This window comes from Schistocerca americana, chromosome 7 (assembly GCF_021461395.2).
Source record: "Schistocerca americana isolate TAMUIC-IGC-003095 chromosome 7, iqSchAmer2.1, whole genome shotgun sequence".
In the NCBI taxonomy this organism is placed as follows: Eukaryota; Metazoa; Arthropoda; class Insecta; order Orthoptera; family Acrididae; genus Schistocerca; species Schistocerca americana.
In genome coordinates, this window is record NC_060125.1 from 295,069,793 (window position 1) to 295,083,168 (window position 13,376).

At 39.9% G+C, this 13,376-nt stretch overlaps 1 protein-coding gene across 1 annotated transcript in view; it reads right to left on the reverse strand.

The window, feature by feature from the left end:
- LOC124621970 (protein arginine N-methyltransferase 1) overlaps positions 1-13,376 on the reverse strand; it is a 99,859-nt gene that overhangs the window by 38,908 nt on the left and 47,575 nt on the right. The window contains exon 3 of the mRNA XM_047147504.1: positions 6,646-6,791. Coding sequence (XP_047003460.1) covers positions 6,646-6,791 — 146 coding nt within the window. The remainder of the gene's footprint in view (positions 1-6,645; positions 6,792-13,376) is intronic.

Below are 13,376 nucleotides of genomic sequence, written 5' to 3' on the forward strand. Positions count from 1 at the left end.
CAGCCAATACCTTGGAACAGGGGACACTTACCAGACAGAATGAGAACAAAAGACTGATTGTTGGTGACTGCACCACACAACATTTGAAAACCTGAGAGCTTAAAGTTGAAAAATAGGGTAATAAGCAAAGGAAAGATTACTGACTAAACATCATACAAGAGTTAATAAGAGCGGGAAGCCAAGAGTATTATATGTAGTAGAGGTAGGCGGGGATTCAGGGTAAATCGCACAGGCCTGAAAATAAAAGATATAAAAAACTCAAAGAGAGTGAAGAAAGGAATAATTACTGAAGATATGTTGAGACTGAAGAAATTAATGTCAATTGAGAGCAGATAGACAGTGAGAACCAGGAACATGTTGTAATACCAGTTTCCACCTGTGGAGTTCTTAAAAACTGCTGTCAGGAGGAAGAATCCAGATGAACGTCTGGTGGAACAGCCACCGAGGTCATGACTGGCAGGTTGTAAGTGAAAGGCTCCGAGGTCATGACTGGCAAGTTGTATAGCATGGTCTGCAACAGGATAGTTTGTGTTGCCAGTATACAGACAGTCTAAGCCCATTCATCCTAACAGATAACTCGATGGTAGTCACTGTGATGGAGAAGGCTGAAGAGTGCTTACATAACAGCTGGTACACAACGTGAGTCATTTCACACGTGGCTCTCCATTTGATAGTATATGTTTTGCAAGTTACAGTACAGTGGTAGGAGAGTGCATAGAATAAATCTTACAGGAGGATGGTCACAGGGGTAGGAGCCACACGGCATGGAAAAGGGTGCATAATGAGCATAAGGTCTAATCAGGATACTGCGGAGATTGGTCAGAAGCTATTCTATGTGTAGTGCGCAAATTGTCGGGTGACATGGACCTCAATTCAGAGCATGATTTTAATGAGTCATAGCGTTGTTGAAATATCTGATTAATACAAGCAAGATGAAGACAGTACTGAGCGACAAGAGGTGCACTCCTAAGTTGTTGTTTGGAGGAAGCAGCTGTATCAGGATTGGATGTGATAGAAATCTGATTTCGAACTAGGCTTTTTGGGTAATCATGTCCAGTGAAGGCTGAGGTAAGAATCTCTAACAGCTGCTTCCCCATGAAAAAAATGAAATATGGTAACAATAAGACATCAAAGCCCTGAATTACGAAAGGAATCGAAATACTATGTGTAAGGAAAAAGGAATTGTTTGAAATGGTTATAGCAGAAAGAGAAGTAGGATTTATTTCATTTTACCAGAAATACTGTACTGTATCAATGAAAGTGATTAGAAAATAAAAAATCTCTGTATATTGTCTGTAATCAATGAGGAGGATAATAAAATTAAATCCACACGGGCAACAGTTAAAAGGGAAGCAAGGAAATCAGTCAAGGAGTGAGGTCTATGTTGTTAAAGAAGACAGCCAGATAATAAATGACAGCAGCAAGACAGTCAATGTGTTTAATAACGTTCTTGAAGTAGCTCAAAAGACTGGCATGAATATTTCAAAGGATAAATCAATAGAACATATGCAAGAAGCACTGCCTCACATATACAGGAAATTACAGTTACTCTACGCTCTGGCAAAGAAATTAAGAATGTAATTAATGCCCTCAAACTCAAAAAGTCTCATGGAGTTGATAATGTCTTGAGTAAAGTACTAAAATCATGTTCTTCAGATGTATGGAATGTTTTCATCATAAATGCAACACATTGCTATCATAGGGATATTTCCTGACAGACTGAAATATTCAAAAAAGCATCTTCCCGAAATGCTTCTTTTTACACAAACTCTTCAAAGTGTTTCCTTCTTTTTCCAAATACATTCAAAACATGATAATAAGCAAGAGTGGCAGGACTGCTTTTGTCTACTGGCTTTGTCAACAGATTTTGCTGAAAATGTAATAGATTTTTTTCAGTTTCTCTCTCTCTCCCCTTTTTTTAATAAATAAAACAACTCAGCATTCACACTAATTTTTTAAATGTCTCTCAACATTTATCTTTTTCATAAATACAATAGCAGCTTGATCCAATAAACAAATGCTTTTGCCATTTCTTTCTTTTATGAAAAGTTAGCTTCCCATGCAGAACAAAAATGATAGATTTTGTGCTTTTTTAATATACAATTCGTTATATGTTAAGTCGTCGCACCACGCATTATTTTCTTCATGCAAGATCACATTTCAAGGTCTCCCTGACGACCAAACACTAACTTTGAGATAACATTCACTCTGTCAAAGCAAATTGTGATGATGTTCTCACAAAGTGCTTCAGCATGTACTCGATGATTGCACATTTTCAGTGCTAAGAAAAAAATTGTCATTTATATTCAACAATTTTTCTTTCACACTCTCAGTACTCACACAATCCACCAAATAAGTACTCACAATCTACCAGCAGATCGTAATCAGTGTGTTGCCGACCCAGTACTACGGCAGCGCTTTCTGGGGTAATTCATCAACATTGAGGAAACAAGCATTAATTTGCAGTGTTCACTCTAGAAACTCTCACAGCCAGCTCTTTAAACAGTTGGGCATATTGACAACAACTTGACAGTACCCTTACTTCCTTGGTATCAACAATTAATCACAGTTGAAAACTGTGTCATCCATCTCAGGAACTCACCATAGATGAAAGCATGATTACTGGAGGGGAGGGGATGAAATATAAATACTGTAAGGTTTAAGATAGCAAATCACTGTACGGTTTAAGCATTGGGTGGGTGATAGGCACACAAACAAGGCCACTAAGCAATTCAAATGACAGCTTTCCACAAAGCTAAATGATACAGAAATGCAAACACGCGCAACCCCCCTCCCCCCCCCCCCCCCTCCCACAAACATGCAGGGCGGAGAGGAGGAAGGGGGAGGTGGAGGAGGGATGACTGGTGACTGGAAAGGAGAAGCACAAAGGAGGGGGGGGGGGGGTAGAAAAGGGGCACCTGTGAACTCACCCTGGTGCAGTCACAGAAAGTTGCATGTGGTGCACAATGAAGCGAAGGACTGGATTGGGTGGAGGAGTTAGAACAGTGGAAAGGGGGATACAAGATTTTTTCTAGAGTTGGCAGGTATATGCAGCTACAGAGAAGCACAAGCCATTGGCTGTTATTTTGAGAGCAAGAAGGTTTGCACCCCATTCACTACACATTTTTTACAGGTATTATTTCTTGTTGCAACTTTCTGGATGGTACATGCTCATAATTTCGTATGTGGACAAAAGACCTATCGCTGTTTTTTATTTTCTTGGTACAAATGTCATCTTTTACCAAAGGCCTTATCATTCCCCACTTTATTCAGGCCACTGTTTAATTATTTTAAGAAGATGGAGTACATCTCTTTCCTTCTTGGGTTTAGATAATAGTTTTCACTTAACAAGTTCTGTTCTACCCTCCAAGCATAAGCTGGTATGAAATTTGGCTTTATGTCACTGTGCTGCCTTGTTTGGCAATTCTTGGTTCCCAAGTTATTCTGCTGCAGTGGGTTATAAGGCCTACTTTTTCTAAGGTTACCAATCCATTCCTTCCATCTTGCTTCGCTAATTAAATGCAGCACTGTTTTTTTTCCACACTGAGTGGACTCAATACTAATAGATTGTGATTTTGCAATTTGTAATATTTTAATATAATTATATAATGTAATATTTGTAATGTTTTAAAAGTCATTTGTCATTCCACTATGTGCTGTTACCTGCAGCTTCTAGGAATGTACTTAAATGATACTTTCCTCATTATCTGAATTAAAGTACTGTAATTTTGGGATATATCAGCCAGATTTTCCATGGCAGATCGATGGGTCTGATGTAACATTTCCCCATGTTGTAGCTTATGAAACAGAGTTGTCCCCACATTGAAATCCTTAGCTACTGAATGAATATGGAAGTTCCACATTATGGATTACATCCAGGTTTTATATCTCAGCCCATTCCTTAACTCTCAGGTCTTCTGCAAAGGTGCCTACATATCAAAAAGATGTGCTGTGGTTACTGAAATCACCAGTTAAAAACTTCACAGCAAGCAGATTGAACTTCTTCAATGCAAGGGACACAAATGGTTTTTCTGATGTGTTGTATACTGGCATCACAGTGCAGTGGTCCAGTTCTACCACCATTATTTCAGTGTCATTTTTGGTAACAGCAATGTTTTGAATATTTATTACAGTTATTATATGAACCACTAACAATACTGTGATGTAGTCAATCATTCACTATGTCCATACCACTTATTAATGGTTTAGTACTGTTTTTATTTTTATTATTACATTGAGACCAACTTCTTTGGAGTACCATGAAATAATTTTTAGAACACCAAGCCCTTTGTACTACTGTATACCAATATATCCAAAAGAGGTAAACTGAAAAATACAGGATGGAATAATGACAATATTATGAAAAGGATAGATTGCTGCTCACCATACAGTGGACATGTTGTGTCACACACATGTACAACAAGGAAGACTGCTAAACAAGTAAGCTCTTGGCTTGTAGTACTTTCGACTGAGCCTGGCCTGGGCAACCAGAGATAGTGGTCATGTGAGTGTGAGTTGCATTTGTGTGAATGTGTGTGCCTGTATGTTGTCTAATTAAGAAGAAGGCATTCTGGCCAAAACTTGTTCAGCAGTCTTTTCATTGTGCCTGTCTGTGACTCAGCATCCCCATTATTTGGTCGATAGCAATCTATTCTTTTGATAATATTGTTAAGAGGGCAACTGTTGTTAGCCCATAATTTGTTTCTTTTTTAGTTTCAGGAAAAATAAGAGAGAAATAAACTTCTTCAGCATTGCCATGAATTTCTGAATACATGCCCTGAAAAGTGAGGTCCATCTTATGAAATATCCCCCCCCTCCAACTGCTTTTCTTCACCCACCTTCCATATCTACAACATAGTGGTCAGACTGTATACACATCCCGCCCCATTTTATTTGTCTTACATTTCTTATCCTCTGTGACAGAAGCCTTTACACTTAATCAAGTGTTCTGTGCAACCTCATACAACTACATAAATCATCTCCATTACCAGCAAGAGCTCTTCCATCACGCAGGCCACGTGGGAAATAAATGGTGTCAAATACCAATTCAAAACTTGCTGCAGAGTACGCTAAGATATGTGGTGGTTATTACTTTTATCTCTGTTACATCATACATGCAGTGTGTATTCCCTGCCTCAGTTTTCCTTGAATTCTACATCCATCAACTTTCTCTACAAACACTTGGTTCTCACTATCCACCTAACATCAATTTGTGATAATTCTGTTGTTCTTGCACTTCTCTTATTAATTTTGGAGTCTTTCCTTCTGATTTTGTGTGTCATTTTCTCACACTCTACCATTTTCTTGCACTTAAGTTTCCCCCTCTTTCTGGCTTATTTCCACTCAACTCTGACTTGGCTCCCACCTTCACTTTCATATTTAAGTTCTCAGATTTTCAGCTCTCATTGGATAAAAACAACCTACTAGTTCCTCTCATTCTGTCTAGTAAGTCTCCCTTTATTTGGAGTTCTGAGTGGCTTTTCCTTTGTTCTAGTCCTAGCACTTAGCAGCCTGTTTTCCTACACCTTTTCATCACTTCTACCAAGGCGAAGCCATTCTTATAGGGCCATAAGCCATGATTTTAAATAATTTCATTAATATTTTTGTATAGTTGTGAATTATTTAAAAATAAGCATTTCAAAAGAATAAGTAGTGTACTAAGAATGTCTAGGCATAAGAAGTCAACTTTTGTTTTGTGCAAGTCTATAAAGAGTGGAGACAATAGTGTCTTGCACTCCTTTTGTCATTCTATCTAAGGCTATCTTGTCTAATGTTGTCTATATTGTGCTAGCCCATAACAGCACTAAATTGTAACAATATATGGAGTGAAAGTATTCAAAATTTTAATTTCCACTTTATCGGAAACAAATTATCTTGGTGAGAAGGAAAAGTTTTATTATTATAAAGAACCAATGATTAAAAATTTTTAAGTGAATTTGGGGAAGTGAGATTTTAGATCACTTCATTATCCAGTGCAGTGCAGCAATCGTCACTTTTTCATCAAATCAAACAAAAATTAATATAGGCGTAGGATCTCTGACAGCCAGCATTAATGAACACTGACTTTGCAAATTATTATAAACATAAATTTTGACATGAATTTAACTTACTGGCAAGAGTGTACAGTAACTTGGACAGGACTTGCTCAAAGATTTATTCACTGATTAATCCATCAAAGTTAACGAAAGATACTACAAAATATACAGTTCCCCTAAGAAGCACATTTTATGATGAATTTTAAAGGCAGTAAATTGTGGCATCTTCTCACAAAGAAAATTAACAATTACCATGCCTGGAGATCAGAATGAAACTAATATTAATAATAACTAACCACTACAAACTACGGTAGTCAAGGAATATCAATATTATGACTGCTGCCACAAGGAGCAGTAGCCCTCGAGTCCAAAAGCAAGCAATTTTACACTTTTTTTCTTATTCCCAATTACTTCCACTTAGTGGCTAGATTTTTTGAACATTTTATAAATGTTTTCATCTCACTGATACTTTGCTATTCAAAAGTAAGTGGACAGTAAGAACCCCACAAAATAAAACAAAACAACTCAACTATTCAGTATAAAATTATAATTACAGTATAATGTACAAACACGGAAAAATTCAATGTCAGATTATTCTGTGCAAAAATACCTGATTCATCAGTTCTTTAACAGTGTCTTGCAGTTCATCCACCTGTTGCATAATAATGGAATGATTCTCTGCATCTCCCTTAGCTTCACCTTTCCCATTTGCAGAGGCAGGTGGTGGTAAAACCCCTGCTTCGATTTCATCAAAATCTGGTAAAAATTCCAAATGAACAGTGAGACTAAAACTAATTTTTCAAATGTTGCTGTAATGTCAGATTGTAATACAGTGGTCTCTTCACCCTTGCATTAATTTATTGAATGGCCCTAATTGCTTTGTTTTTCTGTAACAATAAGATATGAAATTTTTGATAAATTAATAGAAGTGCAAAGTAATCAGTGTCTTTCAAAATTTGAATAATACAATCCATCACAAGCATTAAGAAGTTGAAAGCAATTATGAAAAATAATGACAATAATGGTGAACTGTGGCTGTTATGTGGAACAGAATATTTGTAGCAGACAGCAGCAATCAGCAACAATTTGGTTTTGATTTACTTTATTGAAAGTGAGTTAAAGCACATGTTTGTCAAGATAATATGTTTTATTGCCAAACAAATGTAAACAGTAATGAAGACCATTGTGAGTATATGTGAAAACGTCAAGAACAACATGAATCTTATTTCTCTGGAGAGAGATGGTGAAAACAAAAGTTCCAGGCACAAATTTTATGACAACTCTCCTTTAAAACAACACGCCATGTGTTTTGATCAAAGTATGCAAGCCATCTGATGATAAAATCGTGAATTCAAAACACATTACACTGTTTTTTTAAATACAGTACATCAAAACCATATTGGGTTCAAATGGCTCTGAGCACTATGGAACTTAACATCTGAGGTAATCAGTCCCCTAGACTTAGAACTACTTAAACCTAACTAACCTAAGGACATCACTCACATCCATGCCCGAGGGAGTATTTGAACCTGCGACCGTAGCAGCCGCATGGTTCCGGACTGAAGTGCCTAGAACCGCTCAGCCACCGCAGCCGGCTACCATATTGGGGCTAGTAGGTGCTGTATACTACAAAAACTGTCTGGATGAAGAGATTATGTCCAATCATGTCAATCAAAGTTTGTACAGATAACAACCAAAATCAGAAAAGACTACAGGCAGAAACATGAAGCAGGAAGCATTTTAACTTCAGTTATGGTTGGGCAGCTATCACTCACAATATGGTTAAACAAGCTATTTGGATGTGCATTAATTAATAATGATCTCTGATTATAACAATCAAATGATTAATCAGTTTTAAACTTCAATGAAATCAAATTAAAAAGCCTAAAACAAGAATATGATGATGAGCCAAACACATGTCACTTTAAAACATGTTAATTTTTAATGAAACTATAACAGCACCAGCAATGACTAGTAACAGGAGAATTTTGCAAAAAAAGGTAAGGCAAAATTAGGAGTTTTTTGCAAAATAACAAAAAACTGGCAATTTATAATTACTTTGGGATAAGAAGGAAACCATTCACCACAAAGCAGAAGTGTTGAGTTGTCGATAGGCACACACGAAAGAAAGAAAACTTGTAGTTTTTGGAATTATCCTTTGATGAGCTAGAGTAAAATAAACACGCATGCATGCATGCAAGCACATGCATGCATGCACACACACACACTGTTACATACATGCCTATGCCCCATGTGTTGCCGGCTACACTGACAGTGCCAATACCATTCTTCGGTAGGTGGACTCATTGTGGTGGGGGTAGTGTCAGTTGGGGTGAGTAGAGGGAGAGGGAGGTGGGAGGCAGAGAAAGGGATTGGAGCTGGGTGGCTAAAGGGTCAGAGGGAGGTGGCCAGTTTGCCAGCCAGGTGGGGTGGCATGTATAAGAGTTGGCATAATTGTAGTGGGCAGTAGAAAGCAGCACACACTAAGGGCAATGTAGGGACATGAATTGGCAAGTAGTGACAGGATGGAGGAATGGGAAATTGTTGGCTGGAGGGTCCCGAGACAGTGGGTTGTTTAAGGTTGAGGCCAGGACGATTAGGGAAGCAGAGGTTATGTTGTAAGGACAACTCCCATGTGTCTATTTCAGGGAAGCTGGTGTTGGAGGGAAGGATCCAAATGGCTATGGCTGTGAAGCAGCCATTGAAACTGAATATGCTTTGCTCAGATGCAGGTTGAGCCACTGGGTGGTAAACTTTGTTCTTGACAACACTTTGGCAGTGGCCATTCCTCCTGGATGGTAGTCACACCGACATAAAAATGTGTGCAGTTTTTGCACCAGGGGTCGTATGTGACTGCTTTCACAGTTGACCTAACCTCTGATAGGGTAGCATAAGCTTGTGACAGGACTTGTGTAGGGGGTGTTATGTAGGTGAATAGGACAGTCTTGCCCCTTTGTCTGCCACAGGTGTGTGATACCTGTGCCACTCCCTTTCTCAATTCCTAGTCAATAGGATCATAGCCTTTAGCCTCCTACCCTCAGTCCCTCTCCCTTCCCCCACCTCCCTCTACAGTTTTCTTTCTTTTGTGTGTGCCTATTGGCAAGTCGATGTTTCTGCTTTTTGGTGAGTGGTTCCTTTAATCCCAAAATATTTATATTCTACAAGAACTTTCCTACAGGATGTAAAACTGACAACTTCAGTGGGATATCTCGAAATTAATTCTTTTGTCTTAACAAAATTTAGAAATCTCAGAATCGCATTTTACTAATATTCAGAACTGGTAGTTATTGAATACTAAAACAAAATTTTGACTTTCAATCACTCTAATGCTGAGGTTCATGTATGATCTTAAACTAACAGTTCATTTCCCACATGCAGAACTTAGATGTCGTAATAAAAATAGCACTGAAATTAGCAAATATAGCTTGGACATTGACAAAAAAAAACAATATCAAAATTTTGAAAAAAAAAAAATCCAAACATTGACTGGCAAATTAAACAATATCGAATTTGGAAAAAAAGACATCAAGTTGGTGAAAAACAGAAATAAAAAAAAAATACATAACTATAACACCAAATTTGGGTTATACCATGTCAAATTAACAAGTGCTACGACCTGACCCTCTTACGTTTATTTGAAATTAAGTATGCATGCAGTATTCATAAACGGTAACACACAACAAATTTTTTAACAATGTAGGAAAGGACAGAACACTACCTACTGTAAAGAGGACACGTCAAGTTGTAGACAGGCACTATTAAACGATACTCACAGACAGCTTTTGGCGCCTTTACTGATGAAGGCTGTGGCCAAAAGCTGTCTGTGACTATCGTTTAATAGTGCCTGTCTACAACTTGACGTGTCCTCTTTACAGTAGGTAGCGCGCGCCCACACACACACACACACACACACACACACACACACACACACACACAGGACTGCCAACTCCAGCATCTTAGGCCAGAACGCAAAATCACGCGAGATGCAAGCAGCAAACTGGAGGGGATGGGGACGGAGTAGGGAAAGGGATAGTAGTATACAAGTAGGGAGACAGACAGACAGACAGACAGACAGACACAATCTGGTGAAGTGTGCAGGGCCTACTCACTGCCAACAGGTGCCACATCAGGAGGTTGTGGGGCAGGTACGTGGGGAAACAAGGAACAAAAAAGGGGAGGAGTGAGGAAAGATGAGCAGATATGTTGGTAGAGGCCTGCAAATAAACAGGGTGGGAGACGAGAATGGGGAGGAGATGGTAAGACACAGAGGGTGGAAACTGTTCAGTGGAGGGTGTGGGGACAGGATGTTACCATAGGTTGAGGCCGGGATAATTATGGGAGTGGAGAATTTGATGTAAGGATGTGGAGAATTTGATGTAAGGATAACTCCCATCTGCACAGTTTAGAAAAGCTGGTGGTGGAGGGAAGGATCAGATAACTTTGGTAGTGAAGCAGCCATTGAAATCAAGTACGTTACGTTCAGCTACTTGTGCCACAAGGTGGTCTACTTTGCTCTTGGCCAAAGTTTGGCAGTGGCTGTTCATCCTGGTGGACAGCTGGTTGGTAGTCATACCAATATAAAAAAAGCTGTGCAGTGATTGCAGCAGAGCTGGTAAGTGACATGACTGCTTTCACAGATGGCCTGACCCATGATGGAGTAGCATAAACCTGTGACAGGACTGGAATAGGAAGTGATGGGTGGGTGGATTGGGAAGATTTTGCACCTGGGTCTACCACAGCGATATGATCCTTGTGGCAAGGGGTTGGGATTGGGAGTGGCAGAGGGATGGACTAGGATGTTGTGGAGGTTGGGTGGGTGACAGAACACCACTTCAGGAGGGACGGGAATTATCTCAGGTAGGATGTTCCTCATTTCAAGGCACGATGTTATGTAATCAAAGCCCTGGAAAGTATGTGGTTCAGTTGTTCCAATCCGGGGTGGTACTGGATGACAAAGGGGACACTCCTTTGTGGCTGATTTTTGGGAGTTGTGGAAGGATTGGGGTCGTGAGGGGAAATGGTACTGGAGATTTGTTTGCAGACTAGGTCTGTGGGATAGTGCCCATCTGTGAAGGCCTTAGTGAGACCCTCAGCATTTTGAGCAAGGGAGTTTTTGTCACTGCAGATATGCCATCCTTGGGTAGCCAGGCTATTTGCAAGGGATTTTTTGGTGTGAAAAGGATTACAGCTGTCAAAATGCTTGTACTGTTGGTGGTTGGTAGGTTTAACATGAACAGAGGTCCAGATGAAGCCATCAGAAAGGAGGAGGTCAACATCTACGAATGTAGTTCGTTGGGTTCAGGAGGACCATGTGAAGCAGATGGGAGAGAAGGTGCTGAGGTCGTGAAGGAACGAAGACTGTGTGTCTTGGCCCTCGGTCCAGATCATGAAGATCTTCACCAACCACCCACAATACCAGCATTTTGACAGCTTTCATCCCTTTCACACCTAAAAATCCCTCCTATTGTAGACTGGCTACCTGGGAACAACATATCTGCAGTGACAAAAAACTCCCTTGTTCAGAACGCTGAGAATGTCACCAAGGCCTTCACAGACAAGCATTATCCTCCAGACCTAGTCCGCAAACAGATTTCCCGTGACATTTCCCCTCACAACCTCAATCCTCCCACCACTCCCAAAAACCAGCCACAAAGGAGAGTTCCCTTTGTCATCCAGTACCCCTAGACTGGACCAACTGAACCACATCCTCTGCCAGGACTTTGATTGCCTATCATTGTGTCGAGATAATTCCCACCCCTCCTAAAGTGGTGTTCTGTCACCCACCCAACCTCCACGACATCCTAGTCCATCCCTATGCCACTCCCAATCCCAACTCCTAGCTACAAGGATAATATCGCTGTGGAAGATCCATGTGCACAATCTGCCCAATCCACCCACCCAGCACATCCTATTCCAGTCCTGTCACAGGTTTATGCTACTCCATCATGGGTCAGGCCATCTGTGAAAGCAGTCATGTCACTTACCAGCTCTGCTGCAATCATTGCACAGCTTTTTATATTGGTATGACCACCAACCAGCTATCCACCAGGATGAACAATCATTGCCAAACTGTGGCCAAGAGCAGTAGACCACCCTGCGGCACAACATGCAGCTGAACATAACGTATTTGATTTCAATGGCTGCTTCATTACCCAAGTCATCTGATCCTTCCCTCCACCACAAACTTTTCTGAACTGGGCAGATGGGAATTATCCTTACAACAAATTCTCCACTCCCACAATTATCCCGGCCTCAATCTATGGTAACATACTGTCCCCACACCCTCCACTGAACAGTTTCCACTCCCTGTGTCTTATCATCTCCTCCCCATTCTCATCCCCATACCTGTTTATTTGCAGCCCTCTGCCACCGTATCTCACAATCTTCCTCACTTTTCTCCTTGTTTGTTCCTTCTTTCCCCACGTTCCTGCCCCACAACCTTTCGATGCTGTGCCTGTTGGCAGTCTAGTCCCTGCACACTCCACCATATTGCGTTCGCCTCTCTCCCCACTCGAACACTACTACCCCTTCCCCCTCTCCCTTCCCCAGCCCCACTGGACTAATGTTTGTATCTCAACTGATTTTACATTCCAGCCCAAGATGCTGGAGTTGGTGGTAGTGTGTATGTGTGTGTGTGTGTGTGTGTGTGTGTGTGTGTGTGTGTGTGTGTGTGTGTTTTATGCTTGGTTGTGTTTGTGTGTGAATGATGTGTGTGTATGTCTCTCTCTTTACTGGTGAAGGCTGCGGCTGAAAGTTATATAAGACTGTCTTTTAATAGTGCCTGTCTGCAACTTGACGCATCTTCTTTAAGGAAGCAGCAATCTGTCTTTTCCTACATCGTTGATATTCCTACCTGCAGTTTTCATTGTTTTTCAAGCTTTTCTGATGAATGGGTATTGAGTAATGAGTGCTTAAAAATAAAAAAAAAAATTACTGGAAGAACAATATTGATTGGTTTCTAACTTGTTTTCCAACTACGCTAGAATGATGAAACAGACTTGGTTTGAAAGCTCTTTTAAAGGGCTTTCGTAGCATATATAAAACACAGGTAGTTGAATAAAGGCATTTTAAATCAAAACACCACTATTGAATTTACTGAATTTTGAAAAACTGTATTTTTAAAATTCTCCAAAAAGTATATGTTTACACAATCTGAAAATTTCAACTAAAGAGACCACTACCAAACTAATTTTATATTGATGAGGATTTTATTAAATGTCATTCGGATTATGAATTATTACTTTTATTTTTCTACCCACAACAATTTTACGGAATCATAAAGGATTTATTACTTGGACTACAAAACTGTACTTTCATACAAATCACTGTTTTAAAGCATTG